At 32.6% G+C, this 23,770-nt stretch overlaps 1 protein-coding gene across 1 annotated transcript in view; it reads left to right on the top strand.

Moving 5' to 3' along the window:
- The first annotated feature begins 1,323 nt into the window (after positions 1-1,323).
- LOC145287857 (lysosomal Pro-X carboxypeptidase-like) overlaps positions 1,324-23,770 on the top strand; it is a 60,996-nt gene continuing 38,549 nt past the window's right edge. The window contains exons 1-4 of the mRNA XM_080135738.1: positions 1,324-1,668; positions 14,688-14,828; positions 17,647-17,748; positions 22,445-22,626. Coding sequence (XP_079991864.1) covers positions 1,480-1,668; positions 14,688-14,828; positions 17,647-17,748; positions 22,445-22,626 — 614 coding nt within the window. The 5' untranslated portion in view covers positions 1,324-1,479. The remainder of the gene's footprint in view (positions 1,669-14,687; positions 14,829-17,646; positions 17,749-22,444; positions 22,627-23,770) is intronic.

Below are 23,770 nucleotides of genomic sequence, written 5' to 3'. Positions count from 1 at the left end.
ATGCCCAGCTAGCAGCATCCATCTTAGAAGACACCTCTAAATTTCCAACCTGCGCATTCTTCGTTAGCAGGAATTCTATCCAGCCTTTATCGAAGACAAACTATTATTCCCTTTGGGAACGTTACCAGCCCAAAATGGCAGATAGCTGAAGATGACACATCTTTTGCAACATGAAACTTTTTTACTTTAATAAAATTTACGTTGAATTTTTAAGGTGAGCTTGTTGTAATTTCTGTTTGGTTTTTTTCCATTTTGCCAGGAGCAAAAACCTTGTGAGAGAAAATCTCACATCACTTATAGGTAAAAAAAAATGGCAAATTTGTTTTTCCCCCTCCTTTAAAAAAAAAAAAAAAAAAAAGAATATTTGATCAATTTTTGTGATTTTTGGAATATACTATTTTCATTCCGTGGCAAGTAGGTACATTTTTGTTTATTACTATAAGTGCCAATCTGAATAAGCACTGAATGCCCAAATGGTGTGAGTGAAAGTGTATTTTATCTCATTTTCGATTTCTAAGCTATTATGGATTGTCCAAATGCTGTGTGTGAAAATGTATCTTATTTAATTTTCGATTCTAGAGATATTACCGACTTTCCAAATAACTATAACAAAACCAACATTTCTTTGTTAACATTTATTTAGTTTTTCACTAATATATGTGTTACTTTCGTTGGCCATCGTTGGTGGGGGGGGAATGCGCACATGTTGTAATTAGTAAGAGAGGACGACACATTAGGTATTTGTTTACTTTAATCAAAACATTAAATGAAAATATTGAAAAAATATATTCTACGTACCTGTTATGGAATTAAGTTCTCATTAAAAAATTTCACTTAATTTGATCAAGTAGTTTTTTTTTTTTTTTTAGGAAAATTAAATTTTAATGAAATCGATCGCTTCTCGGCCATCCTACGTATTTCACGGACGAGGAAAAGGGGGGCAAGGGAGATAACTCCATCACTGTTTAAAGTTTGCCAAAATTTGACGAGATTGAAACAAAAAACAAAAAAAATCAAATATTTTCACTTATTTTAGAGTTTCTCTGTTCATTTAGACCTTTTTCGTTTATAGGAACCACTCCTCGTCCGCGAAATAGGCAATATTGGCCGTGACACGATCGATCTCATTAAAACTTAATTTTCCTTTGTAAAAAAAACAAACAAACTACTTGATCAAATTAAGTGAAATTTATTTGTATGAAAATTTAATTTCCTAACAGATACGTCCAATATAATTTTTTGTTTTTCTTTTTTTTTTCAATATTTTCATTTCTTAAGGTCTTGATTAAACTAAGCAAATACTGTTTACTTTAACTAAGATTTGTGTCACGTGACTATCTTTAACTCTAAACATGTGATCACCAAAATTTCTTCTTTCTCTTCGCTTTGCAAATCCTTTCCGGACACATTAAATTGCGTTGTGTTATTTTTATAAAGAAAATTATACATAGTTTTTTTATTTATTTTTACAAAAATAAGATGGAACATTTTATTATCTGGATGCAGGTGCTTTTTTGCCTGGCTTCTTGTTCTGGTACAATCCATGGCAGATTATTTCCGCAGACATTTAATTCCCGTCGCAATGATGGATATAAAGAAAACTACAGACCCAAACTTTCACAGATGAAAGTCGATGAAAAGTTTCAAACACGTTATTTCATGCAACCTGTAAATGGATAAGTACATTTTGTGTGTGTGTGTGTGTGTGTGTGTGTGTGTGCACGCGTCTTTTTGTATTGAATATTTGTGGATTTTGCAGTTACATTATCTTACCAAAGGCAAGATAAGTTACCCTTCTACCTACCTTGATAAGTTTTGTGTGGTCTAACATTTTAAAACGTCTATTTAATTTGACACACAAGTGGTGCCGATGCCGAGTTGATAAATTAGAACGATGACGGGACGTCCGACATCTGACGTTCATCTAGGAAGTCTCGATTATCGCTTAAATCATGAAAATAAGACAAAATACAGATAAAAATTCACCCCATGTCACGGTGACACATATTGGCTGGATTTCTATCAGTATTTTTTATTTTTCTGAAGTTTGAGTTATTATTGAAGACATGTTCTGGTTTCCTGACTACTATTTCCTTTTGTTGTATATTCTGCAATATCCGTAGTATATTTTTTTCTTTTGTAACATTTTGAAAAGTGACAAAAAACGTAATAGTAATGAAGTCGCTTGAAATCTCTCTCTTTTTTTACAGGTATTTTTATTTCGTTTTTTTCGTTTTCATAATAAGGAAACATTAATGAGAAGGGACTTTTTTTGTTGTCACCGGTGATCAGTGTTGCCAATTTAGCGGTTTTCCTCGCTAAATCTGGAGTTTTTTTTGTTTTTGTTTTTTCAGAACAGAATTTTCAAAATTTTTTTTTCATTCGAAGAAAAAGTTATCTAAAACAAAATTTAAAAAAAAAAAAAATATTATAGTACTTTTTTTTTTGGGGGGGGTTCTTTTTGTCTTACGTAGTTTTTAATGCATTTTAAACAAAGTTTTCATGAGCGGTTTACAAAATCATAAGCACCAAACATTTTTATGTTTTTCGTTCTTTTTTTTTTTGAGGGGGGGTGTTCAATTATAGAACTTGTGTGGCTTAACAGGTGCTTCTTCTGCAGTTTAATTAACCATTTTTCCATAAGTAACGCGCCGACTACCATTAGAATACCATTTAACATTTTTAGAAGATTTTACTGTTTTCTGTTTGGGGAAGAAGGCGGAGTGGCGGGGGTGGGGTAAAATCTCCTAAAAATGTTAAATGGTATTCTAATCGGTAAATGTTGGCGCGTTACTTACAGAAAAACGATTAATTAAACTGCAGAAGCACCTTTTTCTGTTTACATTGGGGAGGAGGAGGCGGGGGTGGTGTTGGGGCGCGCACGCGCGCCCCAACACCACCCCAACCTCCTCCCCCAATATGAACAGAAAACAGTAAAATCTTCTGAAAATGTTAAATGGTATTCTAATCGGTAAATGTCGGCGCGTTACTTACGGAAAAATGGTTAATTAAACTGCAGAAGCACCTGTTAAGCCACACAGGTTCTATAAGTGAATTATCCGCCCCAAAAGAAAAGAATGAAAAACATAAAAATGTTTGGTACTTATGCTTTTGTAAACCGCATTGAAAACTACGTAAGACAAAAAAAAAAAATCCCCCCCCCCCAAAGTACTATAATGTACTTTTTAAAATTGTTTTAGACAATTTTTTCTTTGAATTTAAAAATTATCCACCAATGAAAACAGAAAAATTTGAAAATTCTGTTCTGAAAAAAAAAGTCTTTCCGACGTTACCCCCCACCACCACCACTTGGAGTGCTTTTTTTCTTTTTCATATAATTTTAAATATTCCACAAAAGATTCGTATGCCATGTGAAAAGGCAGTTTGCTACTTGAAGGCACATTCAACAACTGTCATAGCGTAAATGGAAGCTGGAAAATAGTCCCTGAGTTCAGGGGTTAATACCATGCAAACGGTAAATTTGCAATGGGTTTGATTATCAGATTTGTTGTCAGTGACCTTGATTACATCTAAAAAAAGGGTTTGTATTACTGTACACATAGATTCGAAAAAGTTGTCAAAAAACAAATATATAACAAATAAATGTTATCAAAGGCAAGATAAGTTACTTTTCTACCAAACTGGATATATTTTTCGTGTTTTTATTCAATGTAACATATTTATTCAGCTCGAAAAACATACAGTGTTTACCGATGTATTGGAAAATTCAAGATGGCGTCTGATTCTCTCTTTAACACAGTAAGTTTGGGAAAAGGTGTTATAAATAAAAAACTATACAAAATACTATTAAAAACCCGCCGAATATATGTCAACCTATGTCACGGTAACATATATTGAGCGAGTTTTTAACAGTGTTTTATCTGGGTTTTTATTTATAACACCTTTTCCCAAACTTACTGTGTTAAAGAGAGAATCAGACGCCATCTTGAATTTTCCAATACATCGGTAAACACTGTTTTTCGAGCTGAATAAACATGTTACATTGAATAAAAACACGAAAAATATATCCAGTTTGGTAGAAAAGTAACTTATCTTGCTTTTGATAACATTTATTTGTTATATATTTGCTTTTTGACAACTTTTTCGAATCTATGTGTACAGTAATACAAACCCATAATATGAAAGAAGAAATTTTGAAAAAAAACCCCATAAAATTTAACATTTTAGAGGGGAGAATCACTTTCCTATATAAATTTAACGTAAAATGAGCAACCACTGTTTGGCCGCCTAGTGTTCAATGGAACTTGTCACCCCCTAGCATTTTTTCAAGTTTGGCTATTGAAGTGGGGGTATGGGAGAGAAGCAAACCTGACAAATTCTTTTTTTTTGCGGGGAAGCGATTAAATTTGAAACATAAAATAAAACGACAAATTTAATTTTTTATTTATGAGACCATTCTGTACTTTAACCTTTCAGGTTCATAAATAAAACGGATCCCACAACATGACAATTTTTTTTTGGGGGGGGGATTACATTGGAAACATAAAATAGCGATAAATTTAATTAAAATTTTATGGGTGTTGGGGGAGGGGGAGAATTTAATTTGAGACACACTAAATTAAATTAATTTTTCGTAAATGTGGCTTGGTAGACCAACATGCAACCTACCTTTTAAAAACTTGTTCTCTAGGGTTTTCGGGTGTGCTGAAAACAAATATCGTATTTAAAATTGAGTTTTTTTCACGATATTGCAAACATATTTTCATGTCGCAATGTAAAGTGGCGGCCATATTTGTTTATGCAGCGTGTAGAAACGGGGGTGGGGAACGACGTAATGAAATTATGAAATTACAAGATAATGCGGAGCTAATCTTCTTCTCCTTCTTCTTATTATTATTGTAAATGGATTTTTTTTTGAAACAAAAAACACCTTTGCTAATTTTTTTTATTTCTGAAATATTATGAAAAAAGTCCCTGAAGTCCATGTCAATATAACTGAAAGAAAAATTAATTTCTTGAACTATCGATATTATCATTGAATTAAGTATTGTAATTGAAAAAAAAATATTTCATATAATTTTATTTAATAACAAATCTCACAAAATTTTCAAATGTAATATATTTTTCGGCACTTGTACAGTTTAGTCAAGACATTAAAAAATGAAAATATCGAAAAAAAAGGTTATATTGTACGTATCCGTTTTGGACTGAAGATCTCCGAAAAAAATTTCATTTAATTTGACCGAGTAGTTTTTTTTTTTTTTTTTTTTTTTTTTTTTTTTTTACAGCGGAAAAACACGTTCTTATGAGAGCGCGTTGAAGTCAGCCATTGTGAAATTTGCTGAAGCTGAACAACATGCCACGGGGAGATAACTCCATGTAAATTGCCGACACTCCCTCCCCATCTTTAATTCTAGCTTTTCTTCCTAAAAATCGAACCTTTTGCTCGGTATCATAACAAATTGTTTTTTCGCTGTAAAAAAAAAAACTACTTGATCAAATTAAGTGAAATTTTTTTTTGGAGAACTTTGTTTCATAACAGATACGTGAAATATAACCTTTTTTCGATATTTTCATTTTTTAATGTCTTGACTAAACTGTACAAGTACCTACGTTTCTTGTACGCATGATGATGTTAACATTAGCATAAGAAATTTTTTTTTATAATCCTGAAAATGAAAATTGAGATCCAGAATCACTAAGAAAAAAATTATTTTAAAAAGGCATTATTTTTAATAACAATTAATTTAGACAAATACGGATGGGCAAAATTGTAAAAAAACAAAAAAAAAAAAAAAAGGAAACAAATAGGATCTGCCTTATTCTCTTTAATCTAATTTATAAAACTCACTTTGTCTGTCTGTTTCCATATTTTCAAACTCTAGCTCTTCCGAAAATAAAAGTTGCAGAGCGCCAGTCGCCACTAGGGGTCTCAAATGATTGGATTTTTACAGATCCGTTCTTTTATGGGTCTTTAGCCAGTTAAAATAGTTTTTCAGAGGTCAAAAATGGGTCAAAATTGAAAAAAAAATTGTTGTACATTTTGTTCATTCTTCTTAGTTTATTTTTAATCACTTCATATGCGTGTGACGTTGATACAGTGGTAACGTCACCAGCTTTGAATGCTACAGTTTTGATTTTGGTTTCGATTCTAGCGTATGGCATCCAAATATTTTTTTTTTTTTTTTTTAAACTTTTGAAATCATGACTCTATAATAATATATACAAAATCTGGACAGATTAAAATATATTTAAGCATATTTTACGACCGGGCAAAGCCCCCCCCCCCCAATCAGTTATTAATAAATTTCTTTTGCTTATTTTTTCAATGAATAAATTGTCAGTGTAATCAGTGATTTTAATTGACGTCTTTCACAGTTAAAATTCACTTTTCCTTTGTTTTAAAAAGGATTAATTTAATTTACCTTTACAACACAAATATTCTTATCAAACAACCACTTCCTTTTTATTACCACAAATAGGATGACCTAAATTAATGAATATTTTTTTTATAATCTTCAAAATACAGAAATTAAGGTATAATAATGTTTCAATTTCATTATAAATTTTATAAAATTGACTTTCTGACATTTTGGGCTTCCGTAGATCTTACATGCGATGACTTTTCGTTTGTTTTGAGTGTGCAAAGCTGAAATTGTTATTAAACTTTAGCTTTTGGGGGTTAATTAAGCCATTTCTTTTTTTCTTTTCCTTTTTTTTTTTTTTTTTTTTCTACAAACGAGGTGTTTTTTAAAAATTTTTTAAATTTAATTCAATATTCTAAGACTTTACTTTACTAAGTATCTTTGAAATAGGCCCCAAAACTAATATCTTTCAAAGGACTTTTACAATGAATTTATTTAACTTTAAAACATTTTTCATAACTTTTTTTTTCGCGTGTAAAAATATTTTTCTTCTTTTTAGAGAATAACTTCAGGATTTTATCTTTCAAACACAATCAAAAGGTAATTGGAAACCGATCAGTTTCAGTGTACATGCCTATAAACAATTGTACGGAATTTGAACTTCATCCTTTTGTTTATTAAATTGTTTGGTGAAAGTACAGAATAGTCAATGGAAGCTCCTCTCCTCCTCCTCATGTTAATGTGTTTTTTTTTTTTTTTTTTTTTTTTACATAGGAGTCACCACTTATCAAGGCCCAGTGGCCACTCGAGAATAAGGGTTAAAGAGTGTACAGTAGTCAATGGGACAATGTCATAGGAATCGTTAGCAGTGGAAATTTGGTAAATTGGATTATTTAAGAGGAACAGCTTATCAAGAACTTGTTTACATTAGACTTGAAGATGACTATATTTTAATCAGCTGGAATACAGACAAACGGAAGACAGTTCCACAGGTGTGCAGTTCTAAGAAAATAAGTTTGTTCGTGGACTCTACGTTTAGGTTTCGGCACAGATAAAGAGTGGGGGAAATTATTGATATTGTTTACAGCTAGATGAGTGCTTCTCATGAAAATTTAGCGAAGAGGGGGGGGGACCATAGATTGGAGCTTAGACGAGCACTTGCCATGTTTTTTTTTTTGTTTTTTTTTTTTTTTTTTTTTTTTTGTTTTTTTTGTAAGATTAATGTTATTTAGAAAAGCTATTTTTAACATGGAGAGGGTGTAGGAATTATTTTATGTCAAGATGGAAATTTTAACTAACATGTTCGATGCTTTCCGTTGAAGGCAATAAGACAATCATAAACAACAAACGCTACCTGTAAAATTCAAGATAAACTTTATTGGTACATAGGATATTATTGCAAAATAGTGTGCCCATCTTGCATCCAATGTGGTGGAGCTGGTAGGTTACTTCAATGAAGCGGTAGTTTTAGTCCTTTTGCAATCTGCATGCTGTCCTAGTCTGTTGCAGGGAAGGAAGCCGTGTTCCTCATGGCCCTAAAAAATTGGTAACAATGTAAACAGGCTGAATACCAAAGATGAAAAATTCACAATGATAAGAAAGGTCTGTAATGCGGTTGTAAGTAAGCCTAATTTTTAGGCTTTTACAAATGTGTTCTATACTTCATCCACGACTGAGATTTGAAGCATAGAAGGCACTAATATTAGCACTCGAGTCTCTTTGCTAGAAGAAATAATAAAAACGAGTCCTTCCTCCTTCGCTGATCTGGAACAAACTGAAGATACTGAAAAGGAATAGAAATCGGCACCAAAGACACGTGACATGTCTGGTTAGATTCGACCAATCAAATCGATCGATACAATGGCAGTTAGTTTAAATGTAAATAAATCCAAATGTGAATAAGTATCTAAAATTTTGTAAAAATCTGACCAGAAGTTGATTTTTGTTAGGTTTCTTAAATACATGTATGTCTGCACTTTAAAAATGGCCACTACATAGGAACCTTGTTTTAAGGCATCAGTAATGTAAACATGATTTTAGTCTTGCATTTTCCTTATTTTCATATGCTGAAAATTAAAAAATTATTACCCATTTATTTTAAGCTTCTTTGGACTACTACTAAAGTTATGATGATAGTAATTTATACTAAAGTAACATAGTGTTATATATAAATAGGGGGAGGTTAATTCTATAATGCGCTTTGGAGGTATGTACTACTTTACCACTTATGATGGAATGTGAGAGCAATGATGGGAATGTGAGCTTTTTATTCTTTTACAAGACCTGACAAAAAATCAATTTTAATTTTTAAATATTGGAGGCGAGGGATGATTTAGCTGAGGGTGCTCATCTACAATAATACCTAATCCCATTCAATAAGTAATGCTTATGACCACTTTCCAGTAGTCTGATCTAATTGAAATTTGGGATTTGCAATGATTTAAAACTTCTTTATGTTATGTGGCAAAATACATGTATGTTAATACATCTCTTTTGAATTAAGATGTGTTTGAACTAAGTTAGATTGAGCCAATCGAGTGTCACGCAGTGATCTGAGTTTTGTATTTGAAAGAATTTTTAAATATTGGAGATGGGGGATTTAACTGAAGGTGCTCATCTACAATAATACCTAACCCCCACCATAAAAATATATTAATATATCATTTAAAAAAATGTGTAGAACTATAGCCAATTTAGAGACGATATATTTAATATAGTTTCTTTTTCAAATTATTTTTTTCATTTTTGCGTAAGTAAAATTCAGACAAGTAAAAAGTTGAATTATTTTGAAATTAACAACTCGGAATAAATTTAACTTTAAGTAAATGCTGCCTCAGTCTAAAAAAATTCTATTTTTGCTTTGCATCAATTTTATACTTTATAGTTTATACTTTATACAAATATATACATGATACATATATTAATCGAATTTTTAAAACACTTCCCTCGAGAATTCAGACAACCTCCACACAGAATGATTAAATGCTAGAAGTAATATTAATCTTCTGTTTACCTTTTTATTTAATTATTTGAATAGAAAGGGCGCTAAAAATTTTTAATTAATTTGCCATAGTTAAAACAAAAAAAAAAATCATCCTTTTATCACCGTGTCTTTCCAGTCACTTGTTGTTGAAGCTTTTAAATAAAGCTTATTTCTGTATTAAAGCTATTTATTTATTTATTTAAAGCAGTCAGTTTACCAAATAATTAAAAATAAATCAACTTGAAATAATAAATAGAACAATCGAAACAGAGCTAATTATTATTAAAATAGAATTCTATAATGTAAATTTCCTTTGAATAAATATACGCATGATGTATAAAACCTAGTTTTCAATATGAAGATTAATTTGTGAAACTGTACCTTTGTGAACACAGACAGAACTAAGACTTCATTATAAAAGATTAATAGGTTATGTTTTACAATAAAAAATGTAGAGGCATAAAATACTCAAATTAAGAAAAAAATAAACTTAATTTTCAAAAATTGTCTTTCCTGTAAATTTTACATAAGAATATGCTTTTTAGATTTTATATAGATTCTCAAACTTTTCTTACTGTAGGAAATACAAGCACAGTGAGTTTTATATATAGAGGAGATTATGAACACAAACTATTTCGAATAATATAATGAAAGTGTCCAGAATTGTCCCCCTTGAAGCCTATCAAAACAGATCAGAGTTGCATAATCTGATTTACTGTGGTAGAGCAGAACTAGGAGAAAGCTAGTCCTAACAGCAGAAATGTAAACCTGAAAGGATTCATTGTGTACTTAGCTAGGTGTATCAGAAGCGGCCATTAAAAATGCTGTATATGAATTTGAATAAATCAACTTACTATCTTTCAAAGCCTATAACTACTTGAAAAATGTAATTCAACCCCTAATTTTTTTAATTAAAGGAGCAAAAACCAAATTTTTTAAAAATAACAGATTTGATAGCAAATTATACAATATTTGTTTTTTTAAACCGGTTTCTTTAAAAAAGATTTAAAGAAAATCAACGAAATTTTACTTAGTTCGATTAAAAAAATATATATAAATGCCAAAAAATCACTTACCTATAAAAAATACTATTCAGTGTGTACTTCCATTGTTCATTGTTAAAAATTTATCCATATTTATACTTATATTCCATGTCCTTTTTAAATAAAATACTTTTTTAAACAAGGATTAAAAAAAAAAATCCAAACTCAGATTTTTTGACTGTTCAAATAAAGGGAGACAAATCTGATTTTTTTTCATGATTATCTTACGGTGGCTTATAAACGCCATAATTAATATCTCTTTTTATTGCGTGCTACTAACCAAAATTAATATTTTTGGGCCTCTGTATGTGAAAAAAGGAACACATTCACTTAGAAGTTTTTGCCGTTAAACAAAAAACCCAGTCGACCGATTTAGAAAAAAAAAATTTTTTCTTAATTTTTTTTTATTCTCTTAATGAAATACACAAGTTTTTGATTAATATATGTTATTTCTACTTTATCGAGTGAATTTTTTTAAAATATCTAAAAAAAAAAAACATTGAACGAAATAGAAAAAATTTTCGTTAGAATCTGGTATTTACTTGACGATATAAGCATAACATGAGCTTTCATTTAAAAAGAAAAGGGTTTTACACTTTGGAATTTACAGGTAAATTTCCAAAAACGCTTTTTGTGTTTTAGATTAGAATATTTTATTGACCTTTTATCTTCAATTTGTGATATGTAAAACTTTGGTGAGTAAATTATTTAAATTTTAGTAGACATTTCAAAATGGGGGGTTGGTGAATTAAAAAAAACGTTTGTCTAAAACATTATATTCGGTTTATTGGAAAGAGCATAAAATTTCACATTGACCCTGAAAATATCGTAAGAATTGAACCAATAGAAAAAGTTTGATAAATTTTTAAAGTTTAAAAATTGAAAAAGATTTCACTCGTAAAATTCAATTGATTTCATACGTAAAAAAAATGGCTGGTTGAACGCGCGCCAGCACTTTGTAAACACTGTTTTCTAAAAAATAAATATTTCTATTATTTTTTAAACAACTTTAATAATTTATTTTGGAAGTATATTTCATACAGAAAATAAACAACCCACTCTAAAAAGAGAAATTACGAGTTTTTTTTATATTTTATTTGCAGTTTTCTGTTAGGGGTGTCAAAAATTTCCCCCAAATTCTGATACACCTAGTACTTGGCGGCTTATCTGTCTTCATCCTTACTTATAAAGGACGTCGATAAATTTACTGTTTTAAACTTTGTCAACATATCTTTTTTTTTTATCCATAATTAATTCATTACGGATACTGGGCACAGCTTGCATATATTATTTTCATACAACTTGAGGATAAGTCCTTAACAGTTGATGGCCTTGCGTCTGTCAGGCTGAGGTATGATTCTGTTCAGTGTTAGGTCAATCCTAAGTGCAATGTCTTTCTTGTAAACATTACGTTGATAAACGGGAGATAACCGAATGGCACAGGAGTTATGGCCCCTGAGCCATCTGGGTTCTTAAAAAAGAGCTCACTGTAAATGGTGGCAAATAGGAGTATAACAAGAGGTCATTGTAATTCCCTGAACACACTTTCGGTAACAAAAGCATCAGCCCAAGTGACCTCAAAATTAAAAAGATCCTTGAATTACTCGAGCCTAAAAATGAATCAGAAGTTGGAATGACTAACTTCTCTGGCGCGCAATTCATTCCAAACTATGCAACCCTGGCCCATGAACTATATCGGTTGACAAAAGAGAACATGCAGTGGTCCTGGACTGAACGCCATATGGAATGTTTAAAAACCCTCAAGGATGCCTTGAGCAAAGCATGCTCACTCTCCTACTTTGGCCAGAATAAACACACCAAAATGTACACCGATGCTAGCCCTATAGACATCTCTGCTGTGCTGTCACAAAATGGATGGGTAGTACAGTTTTCAAGCCGAGCACAGTGGAACAAAGATACTCCTAAACAGAATGCGAAGCACTTGCTATCACATGGGCATGTGAACACTGCCACATATATATTTTCAGAGCCCCATTCACTGTCCACTGATCACAATCCATTAACAGCGATTTTCAATAACACCCACTCCCAACTATGAGCACGCATTGAATGCTGGGTTTTGAGAACACAGCCCTATGACTTACCTGTCACATACTGACCTACTGACAAGATCACAACAACCCAGCCGACTATCTCAACTGCCACTCAATACACCTTCACCAAACAACAGGGAGCAGAAGATAGCAGAGGAATATATAAACTACATTCTCTCAACTTCAACCCCCAAAGCAATGACAATTGAAGTTGCAGTAGAAATCACAAAAGACAAGACTCTCATCACCGTTATTTAAGCCATTCTTATCAACAAATGGCATGCCAAAGCAACATTTGACACCGTGCATGCCAACCGTGCCAAACTTTCACTAGCACACAAGGATAGCATTATCCTAAAAGGATGCTGGATAGTACTACCTGAAACACTACAAAACAGAGCTGCCAAGATAGCATGCGCAGGAAATCAAAGCATTGTGAAATCCATGGCTCTCCTCTGGAAAAGAGTCTGGTTCAAAAACATGCAACCCTTGGTAGAAGAAAACATTAGGAATTGGCACACCTGCCAGATCATCACTTACAAACATGTAAGAGAACCACTACAAATGTCCCCACTACCAACGGGCCTCATGGACAAAAGTCAACGCTGATTTTGGGCATCACCAGAATGGGAAATGTCTGCTTATTGTCGCAGATGAATACTCATGCTATGTTGTGGTTGACATTCTAGACTCCATCTCATCAACATCAATTATACCCCACTTGGACAAGATATCTGCCGAATTTGGGATATCAGCATCCCTCAAGACAGACAATGCCCCACCGGTCGACAATTTTGACTTTTGATTTTAAAGCCTATGCCTCCATCACCGGTTTCAGGACACAGGAAATGGCTCCAGGCCAAATGCTGGAACAGAATGCTTTATGCACACTGTAAAAAATCCATCAAAACTGCCCTAATCAAAGGTCAGAGCTGGAAGCAGGAATTATTCAAGTTCTTGCTGGACTACCAAACAACACCACACTTTACCACTGTAGTACCCCTAGCTTCAATCCTATTTGGGCAGACCATAAAAAACTGCTTGCCACACCTGGTCACATCTATAGCCAAAGACCCCAGTGTTAGAAAGCATAACACTCAAGCCAAGGAAACGATAAAGCGATATGCTGAGAAGAAAGCATATGTGAAACCCAGTGCTCTCAGCATGGGTGACGCAGTCATCGTGAAGAGCGACCACACCTCAAAGGCTTTCACAACCTACCAACCCAACCCATTAACTGTAACAAAGAAAAAAGGGATCCATGACTACTGCCACACACAAGGGCAACCAAATTACAAGAAACACTAGCTTCTTCAAAAAAAATCCCTAAGCCGCTAACAAAGCCCACATATGATCCATTCGATTATTCCTCATCCGATGATGAAAACTATACACACGCGACAACGCCACCAGCTGCCGAAGACAACCAGTCACAACATACCTCAAACCTCAGGCGTTCAAGCCAGTCTAGACGACCACCCGAAAGATTTTATTACTACCCCCCCACCCTTCAATATATACATATATAAAAAAAAAATAAAACCTCTGTACAATAATAACTCCTAATTGTCATTCTCTTCGCTCAGGTTAACAGACGTCTCTTTATGCAGTAAGTCGGACCCATCCTTGCAGATAATCAAGCCACCTCACTCTCTGAATGAACTATCCTGATGTTTAATAAATAAATAAATAAAAAAAAGAAAAAAAAAAGAAAAGAAACAATTTAATATCCTTCTTGTAAACGTTATAAAAGGGAGTTAACCGAATGGTACAAGAGTTACAGCCCTTGGGCCATCCGGTTTCTGAATATTTTAACATAGCTCGAGACACGTATTTGTTTTTTTTTTTTTTGTTTTTTTCCCCCCTCTGCAATCTACATTCATCTTAACATGCCCTCCGTAGTACTAATCAATATTTAGCTAATATCGATTACTTCTCTGCTAAACACACTTAAGTTTTACCTCCTCTCTTGGAGGTGTTAGGTTTATTGCTAATCTCCTTAAATGTTCCTATATACTGGGAATGCTGACAAGGCTGCTCAGGTTTATTTTTGTGGGCCAGACTGCTCTTCACCTAATCTGCTTGCTTCAAGATCTTACCTGATCTTGAAGAGGTTACACAATATTGGTTTAAGTCGCCAGAAAAAGGTTACTTGAACTTAGGTTTATAAAAATCCTATATTGATTTAATAAATTTGAATTTAGGTTTATCAAATCCTAATATTGATTGAATAAATTTCACCATACAATAATTGGAATCTTGTTTTTTTTACTTTTGACAGATCGATCATTTTGATGCATTGTACACAGCTACTTACAAGCAACGATACCTTATCTCAACTGAATATTGGGACAGACATGGAGGCCCAATATTCTTTTATACAGGAAATGAAGGAAACATTGTTTGGTTTTCAAGAAATACGGTAAGTCTCACTAGAGTCATTAGATAAAATATGAAAGTCATTTCAAAAGTAAAGCCTCATATTTTTGTAACTCAAAAAGTTCAAGAGCTCTGGCAACGGGAGCAGTACCATTAAAACAAGCAACCTTTTGTACTACATAGTCATCTGCATTCTTAATGCACTTTTGTCAAGAATTCAATGATGCACCTCTGCTTCTGACACACGTTCATGATATGAGTTTCTTAGAGTCTCATTGTCAATATCTGCAACAGATGCAACTTTCAGGTCATGAATGCATAACGTCAGTCATTATAACAGTTTAATTTGCAATCTCCTCTAATCGATTCGAGCAGAAAAAACAAAATATGCGACATTACTTTTAGAATGCCTCCTTGTAATATGGACTTATTAACTTGGAATTATATTTTCGATTTAGTGTTTGAATGAGTCATCAATCTAGTGGTAGAAACTAGGTGTTTATCTATTCAAGATGCATGGAGAGAAAAGATAGCTACCTTCTTACTATATGTGTAACAGTAGTACTACTATCAACACCACCAACAAGCAGCAGCAACAAACATTATTAGTATTGTTTGAAATATCTGCTTGCCTTTTTAAACTGGGAACTGATTGGAGTGTGATTTTTTTTTTTTTTTTTTTTTGTGGTTAAAATCATTACAGTTGCCACAGGGCTTATGAAGAAGAACCTTAAGTCCTACCTAACTAATATTCCTGGTGAACCAAGTGCAAAAGCGATTCAGACAATTGCACTTAAGGAAACAGCGAGGATACTAAAAAGAGCTCTCGGTTGGTTTCAATAAAAAGTAGGAAATGTTGGCAGCTGGTTTGGCTGCCCCATTACAATCTTCAAAGAAAGAAAATTAGAAAAAAAAAAATACTGCAGTCCAAACTCCAAACTAACTGACTCTCAAAAACTATCTTTCTTTTCTGAAAACAGTCTTTTTATCCATATGCAAATAAGATGGTGCTAGCTTGGATAACAAAATTTTATGTTACTTTGTAAGACCAGTCAGCATATAATGAAGAAAAAAGAGTTAGGAGTATGTAGATGAAATTCAGGGAACTTTTGCAATTATGAACCAGTAGAAGGAAAATTTTATCAAGCATATTTATACACTGATGTATGGAAATGAAATCTGACCATTGACAGTTGCATATAGAGAAATGATATGATGGATATCTAATAAAGACAGGCTTAGATCTGATGACCTCCAAAGATTAAATCTGAAGAGTATAGGAAAATATGTGCAGAACAAGAGACTTTGATCATATTGAGAGAATAGATGAGGGTTTTTGAGTTAGATGTTTAAGAGTTATCAGTGGAAGGCCAACAAAACGTGTGGGATTGATAAAGATGGAGGTGCTTATGCATTAAATGAACCAGATGTAACTCAGCATTCGGCTCGGATTTCTCTGGTGCATGATGTCAACAGCCGGATAAAGTCGAGCGTTGCCGAAGAAATAATAACAATGCTACATAAAAGAAAAAATAAAGTAAAATTTTAAATGTAGAAACATCAACAGAAAAAAAAACAAAAACCTACCGTTCATTTATATTTTTTATTAAATGTTTGTAGAAAATGTCATTTTTTTTTGTCAAATAAATTTTAAGCAGTTTTTCAATAAATAATAGTAACTTTTTTTCATAGTTTAGAAAAAGTGAAACAAACTTTTTTGTGTATTTATATTTTTTTACAAACAAAATTGGTATTTTTTTCTTTTTTTTTTTTTTTTGCTGAATTCCTGCGAGTAGTTTTTTTTTTTTTTTTTGTTATGCCAGGAAGGAACATTTTTCTCAGGAGGATGTATTTTCCTCAAACTTTATTAGTAGGAGGGTTTCAGCATTCCTATTTGGTACGCTCACCAAGAAACACTCCTTATTGGAGGGTTCGTATCCACCGAAGACCTAGACAGGTGTCAGAAGTCTGCTGATGTTATGTTTTCAGTGGTTGAAGACAGACTCGTCGATCTCAACCGTATGGCCTGGGCCGCCTATCTGCCGGGGATTCCTGAGAAAGTAATACCAGGAAATTCTTCCAATCAACAATTGTGTGGCATGAGCGCATTCCACATTCGCGATTTGGCAAAGAAGGTGCCCAATGGCAACATTTTATGTTGCTGCATTTCCAGCTGTACCCATCCGTGAGGCTTGCTCGCTTGGCTAGTAGGCATTCCTGGCCACAGGTTGAGCACTTCATCGACTCTGCCATCAATTTCCTGTGCTAGCAAAACTGTATCACAGTCTTCAGGGTCTGGAACTAAGTAGAAGATAGGATGGTCAAGTTCATGTCGGCATTTCTTGAAGTGTCCACGTTTCTTGAATTTTAAGGAAGAAATGATCGAATTGTTTTGTTCTTTTTTTCTCTCCTCCAATTGGTATTGGAATTCTTGTCTGCTGCTTTGTGCGCATGCACCCATGTTGAGTTGAAACTCAGCGCACAGTGTTGTGATTGGCTGATCGCCATGTTATATCAGGCAGCAGCTAAACCTGAGTTGTTGATGTCGTGTTCCGGAGAAATCTGAGCTGAACGCTGAGTTATGCCTGGTTTGTTAAATGCATAAGTACCAAGATGGATTTTAGAGAAAGAGGAATAAATAAAAACCTGGTCAGAGATAGGTTAGTTTGGAAGTTAATTTCTAGAAGCCATCAAACACCTGCCATTATATAAAATGGACATTAAACCCAAAATGATGATTCAAATTTTTGGAAGATTTCTAAGAATATATTTTTTACTTTTTATGACAAGTGTTCTGATAAATTTCTTAAGCACCATATGCATCCTTTAAAGTTTCTTTTTTTTTTTTTTTTATCTTTCAGGGTTTTATGATAGAAATGGCTGCCAAATTCCGAGCAATGTTGGTATTTGCTGAGCATCGATATTATGGAAAATCAATGCCTTTTGGAAATCAGTCGTACAAGGTTTCAATCTTTTATCTCTTATGTTTGGTTTAGAAGCAACTTAAACTTTTAAACTTTTTAGGGTGTATGAAACAATAGGCAATCAATATTCCCTTCATGCCTAGTTGACAAAAATTGAAAAAAGAGTCTGACTTTAATTTATATATGTACTAGATTAATACCCATCCCAGAATGGGCAAAATTAATTCCTGAACAGTTTTGGACCAGTTTTATGTCCTTTTACAAATATTAAAATCAAGATATAATTATACTAAACTTTATGTCTAGAATCCTGATTCTCATTTTGATTAAAATCCTTTACATGATTTACCTCTAAAAAATTTAAGCAGTCTTAAAATGAAAGGTTTTGTTCCCAGACCTGCCTACCTGTGAAAGACTATTCTGCTGGCCTGCTTTCTAGTTGAATACAACATGGTAGTCTTCAAATCCAATGTGATCAAGTTCTTATTGAGCCATCCCCATAAATAATCAAATTCTACACAATTTACACCATTAAGGATTACTACACTACCACCTTACATTCATGTTATCCTTGAGTGGCCTTCGGATCTTGATAAATGGTAAATGTAAAGAAAAAAAATAAAGTTCAGGGAATTGTTTAATTGGTGTCTTGATGACTATTGATCAATTTCAATGCAAATCGAATATAATTTGAATTTTCAAATAGGAGGTTGTCCTTATATGGTGCCCTCTAAAGACGTTAAAATAATCCAAACTAACTGACATTTTGGAATATTAAATAATGTCTAATATTTAAAAAAAAATTTTCCAATAATTGGCGGTTTCTGAATTTTCGCAAAAGGCTTTCACTCTCTTCCTATTTACTCTCTTTGCATGAAACTAATTCACATTTTCACCACTTATGCCTAACAGCTGTCTGTGCCCCAAATGAATGATTGATTAATCTATATATATAAAAGGCAAACGTGACACCCGCATTTTTTTATGTCTGGTTCTTGACCACGTTACTATTTTTTAAAACTTTTTATATACTTCCTAGATTATAATATCTACGATTTGCAAACGGACATCGTCTCTACATTTATTTTGATCGACTTTTATAAAATTCCCTCTATATAAGTATAAAAGCGAAACTAATCGGAGCGATGTAGGCTGCCTGGCGTACCGGCCGGGACCTCCAGAAAGGCAATTAGCTTTGATCAATGCAGGGGGAAATCCTTCATATCAAACAATTGCTATTTATTTTGAGAGCTCCTCCTTGGGGAGGGGGGGGGTCTGGTTTTCCCCAACATCGTGGGAAGCAAAATACAGCAAAAACTGGCCTGCAGCCAACCTTCATTTCTGCACCTGCATGATTCTTAACTTATTAACTTCAAGTCAACTTCTTGATTGATATCACTAAACTTGAACGCTTTTCACTTCCTGTTACATGTTAGCATAGCGGTAAAATCTCGGCTTTTCTTTCACTTTCTCTTCCACCTTCGCATCACGAGTTCGAGCCTGTCTGCCTGCCTACTAACACCCCCCCTCCTCCCAAACAAACACTTGGGCAATGCCGGGCACCCCCGCTAGTTAGTTTAGAAATGAATCCTGTACATGCAAATATACAAACATATACACATGTAACTTTATATATATAATGTAGGGTTAGTGAGAAAGAACCAGCAGAGGTGCACAATTATTAAAAAGTTGACAAAATAAAAATGTAATGTTTATTTGTATATGTCTTACAGAAGATTGAAACATGCTTTTTAAAGGGCATAACATGGCACAACCTTTCATCTGAAAATTCAAATTATTAGTTTTGCATTGATGTTCTGCTCTTCTGTAACACATATATAAATATATATCCAACAAGTACTTGGGCAGCAAATGATTAAATTAGAATTACTTCTAAGTGAAACACATAATAATAATATAATTATTATTGACAAAGTATAACAATAATTTAATTGTATCGAACATAGAATGCCACTCACACTTCAGCAATAATTTATAATTACTGATGCGAACCTAATACAAAGGCATTCTATAACTTCCGACTCATGGCAGACACACCTCAACTGAGTGGTTGTACATATTTTAAAAAAAATTTGTTCTGAAGATGAGGATTACCTCGAAAATTCGAAGAACATAACACCAGGACACCATCCCAATCTAACACATTACGTTGATAATTAATTTATGATAAAAAATTGACATTTATTCTGTTTACCTTACCTCATATCAGTGTTTGTCTCCCAAACTGTATTGTTGTAGCCTTCAAACACAATTGCTCACACACACACACACACACACACACCTTTTTGGGGTTCAGAATTAAATAATGGCTATGTAGCACTGTCGAAGTTCATTCTATTATGTCCAAAATCAAAATGTATAAACTTGTTTGTATGCCAATTGTCTGTACATAAACTATCCTGAATAAAAACAAATCATTATATTTCGGACGAAATGAAGAACTTTTCGAATTTATTCAAAATAGTCTGTCTGGGAGCCATTTCAATCTCTTAAAAAGCCAGATTTTTCTTAAATAAACCAGTTGAACTAAAATTCACGGACTAGCATCTTTGGTACACCTTTGTCAAGCTTTGCACCTACTGGCATGTGAACTCCCGCATACTCACACTTATAAAATGTGACACACATATACCAACTGCTTGAATCCATACTTATAACTAACTCATCCATTAAAATATTCCTAACTTTTCTCACTGAACTCCTTTTCTAATATATAAAAAAAACAATGAACATTGACTCTTTAATGAAACATAATTTATATAATTGAGTGGAGAAGTTTCCTTAAACTATTGCCTCTGACTTCTTTTATGTCTTAACTAATGAATCTCCCTCTAAAATATTAATGGACATCTTATGTTTTTCCTGTTGCTGTAAACTTCCATTTTTAAACATATATAAAATATCTCTTTTGTGAATGTGTGCCTCTGGACTCATTTTTTTTGTTTATCATATAACAATGATAAATCTAAAAATCGTTTTTACTGGAAATATTTGTTTGAAACGAGTTTATTCCAAAAATATCTTGTCAAAAGGAAAACTCTAAAGAAGCCATCTAAAAATGACTACCCGAATAAGGGATCCCCCCACCCAAATTGTGAAACCCCTAAAGCTATATAAACACCAAATAACCAGTTTGGAACCTCGTTCAACAGAACAAAATTGAAGTGAGGAAATTATGGTTAAAAAATATTATAAAAAATGGAAAATATGACGGGGGGGGGTGTATAACACATTATATACACACACACCAATACTCCTATAAATTTGGATTTTTTTGTGTATTGATATTCATATTAAAAGCCGTTTTTTTCTATTTATTTGAAAAGAAAAGACAACTTTGTTATATATGGGTCATGGAATTGCATTCAAATGCAAAAGATCTAGCTAATGTGCATATTCATTTTAACATTGATTTTTAATAATTCCCTATTATTTTTTTTTCAGTTTTCTTATGGAATGGTCATCTTTAGTTAACTATTCTGTGAAAAATTTGACGCCATATTCGTGCAGATATTCTACATAATTTATACTTGCGTAATATTTGCATAAAAAGGCTATAGTAAACACAAACCTCTTTTTATATATATTTATGCATGCATATATATATATTTCTTTAAAAAATTTTGCCTACCAAACTCCCCTGTCAGTTTTTGGTGAAAAAATCAATGTAAAAGTGTTAAAATTAAAAAATGGAATTTGCCAGGTGATGGTCAAAAAATGGCATTACGAATATGAATGCATAATATAATAGCTATTGATTCGTGTTGCTGCAAACATGTCTTCATAGCTCAGGCATTAACATTAAAGGAAAAAGTAAATTGTAAATTAGTTTTGATTTTGATTCTCGGTGGGGGGCACAAGTCTTTCTTTTTTTATTTTTAAATAATTACCATACATTGGGTCTAATATAATATAATAATAAATATGCAATCTGCATGAATCAAAATATCATATTTAAGCATATTGTACAACTTTTTTTTTTTAACATGCTGAACATCGTATTCGGGTAAAAAGATTTTCAAAGCCATGCCTCCTCACTTCCTCCATCTTTTGGTGTTATCTGAAGATAGTTTTCCGTTTTAACCCGTAGTTTCGTATTTTTATTTTTTATTTATTTTTTATTTATTAATTATTTATTTTTGTTTTAATTTCACCGTTTTTCTATTTGTTTTTCCAATTATCATATAATTTTATATAATTTTATTTCTACATTTATGCGTGTTTATTTTAATATTCCTGTTTTGCTTGGTGTTTGAATTCGTATTATTACTCGATCCTTCTGTTTAAAAGGGGTCACTCTCATGGAATCATTTTTTATATCTAGGATTACCTCCCTTGCATCTTTTATCTTTCCTTATATTATACGTTTCGTTTTTTATTTTTATTTTTCCTAATCTGCTCTAGTGCATGAAATTAAATATCTGTTTCTGTACAAACAACCGTTTGTTTAATAATTTTTTCTTTTGATTATATGGTATATATATATGTGTGTGTCTTTATTAGAATGGCAAAATTTTAAAATGATGAAAAAGAAATGAACCATATTCGGATGTTATAAAATAAATAAGTCTATGAAAAGAACCACAAATTAAATCATGAATATTACAATTTGTTGTTCTTTTAATCAACTTATTTATTTCATAACATCCTAATATGGTCCATTTCTTTTTCATCATATAAATACTCTTTTTTTTTTTTTTTTTTTTTTTTTTAGGATCCTCTTAAGATGTCTTTTCTGACCTCAGAGCAGGCTCTTGCAGATTATGCTAAGCTGGTTGGCCACCTTAAATCAAGCATCAATGGTGCCCACAATAGCTCCGTAGTGGCGTTTGGTGGCTCTTATGGTGGAATGCTTGCTGCTTGGTTTCGAATGAAATATCCGGGTGTCGTAGATGGGTGAGAAGAATTTTTATACTTGTTCATGATTGTTTTTTTCATTTGTTTCACTATTAAAGATTTATTTTTTTTAACGTAGAAACCAAATTTTAAGGCTATCACTCTTTACATTAGTAATATCTTGAGGGTCTAACTGAATTACAATGGCTTGAGTCTCGTATAAAGTGTAACACAAGTAACACAATAGTATAACAATTTTAGTGTTTATGTGGTGCGGGCCTTAAAAAAATTTTTTTTCAAGAAAAATCTTTAAAAAATCTTTAAAAATCTTTAAAAATCTTTATGGTGTATGTACCTGTCATGCATGAAGATGTCATATTCCCAAAATCACAAAAATCGATCAAGTAGTTTTTTTGTTTTTTTTATTTAAGAAAATCATGACACATTTTATCAGAGAAAAACTTGACGCCATCTTTATTTTGAATGATACGCTGCTAGCGACACCTCTTGGGAATCAAGGGAATGTACGATCAACAAGGGCAGACAATCGACTTTCCACCCTCTAGAAAAAAATCCTTTAAAATGAACACATTTATAGCTTTTTGGGGACGCTGAAAACAAAAATAATGTTTACAATTCCAGCAAACAAGTAGTTTCCAAGATATGAAGAAATGTTACTTTTAAAAAAGTGGGAGATCACTGTTCTCTAATAATATAACATATAATGAGCACCCACTTTATGGCCACCTGTTTGTTTAAGAAAAAAAAACATTTTGCCTTTTTTTTTTTTTTTCAAAGTCGAGTGTCTCGCTCCTCTTCACAATGTAAATACATACTTGTGGGTGTGGGGGTCAACATGTGAGTACTCATTTTACGTGAAATTGTGTTCATTGTAAGTTGACCACACCCAAATTTTTTGAAAAATATTTTTTTGTAGGCCCAATTGTAGATGAGCACTGTTTATGTAGTGGCACAAGTGAAAATCAGTTCCAAATAAATTGACAGGAAAATTCTGTAATATTTTTAGTTGTCAGATAAAAATAGCTGTCTGCACAAAATTATTAGGAAAATTATTGAGTGCCATTTTAATTAAAAAAATAAAAATCAGTTTTATCATCTTTTGCCAACTCATCATGGGTAAAAGCAGAAATACCTGTAAAGCGGGGGGGAGATAAGTGAGTCTGTAATTTAACCAAGTTAGAAT

This window comes from Euprymna scolopes, chromosome 11, assembly GCF_053919585.1.
Source record: "Euprymna scolopes isolate OS-2025 chromosome 11, ASM5391958v1, whole genome shotgun sequence".
Taxonomy (NCBI): Eukaryota; Metazoa; Mollusca; class Cephalopoda; order Sepiida; family Sepiolidae; genus Euprymna; species Euprymna scolopes.
This window is presented reverse-complemented; position numbering and strand designations above follow the sequence as displayed.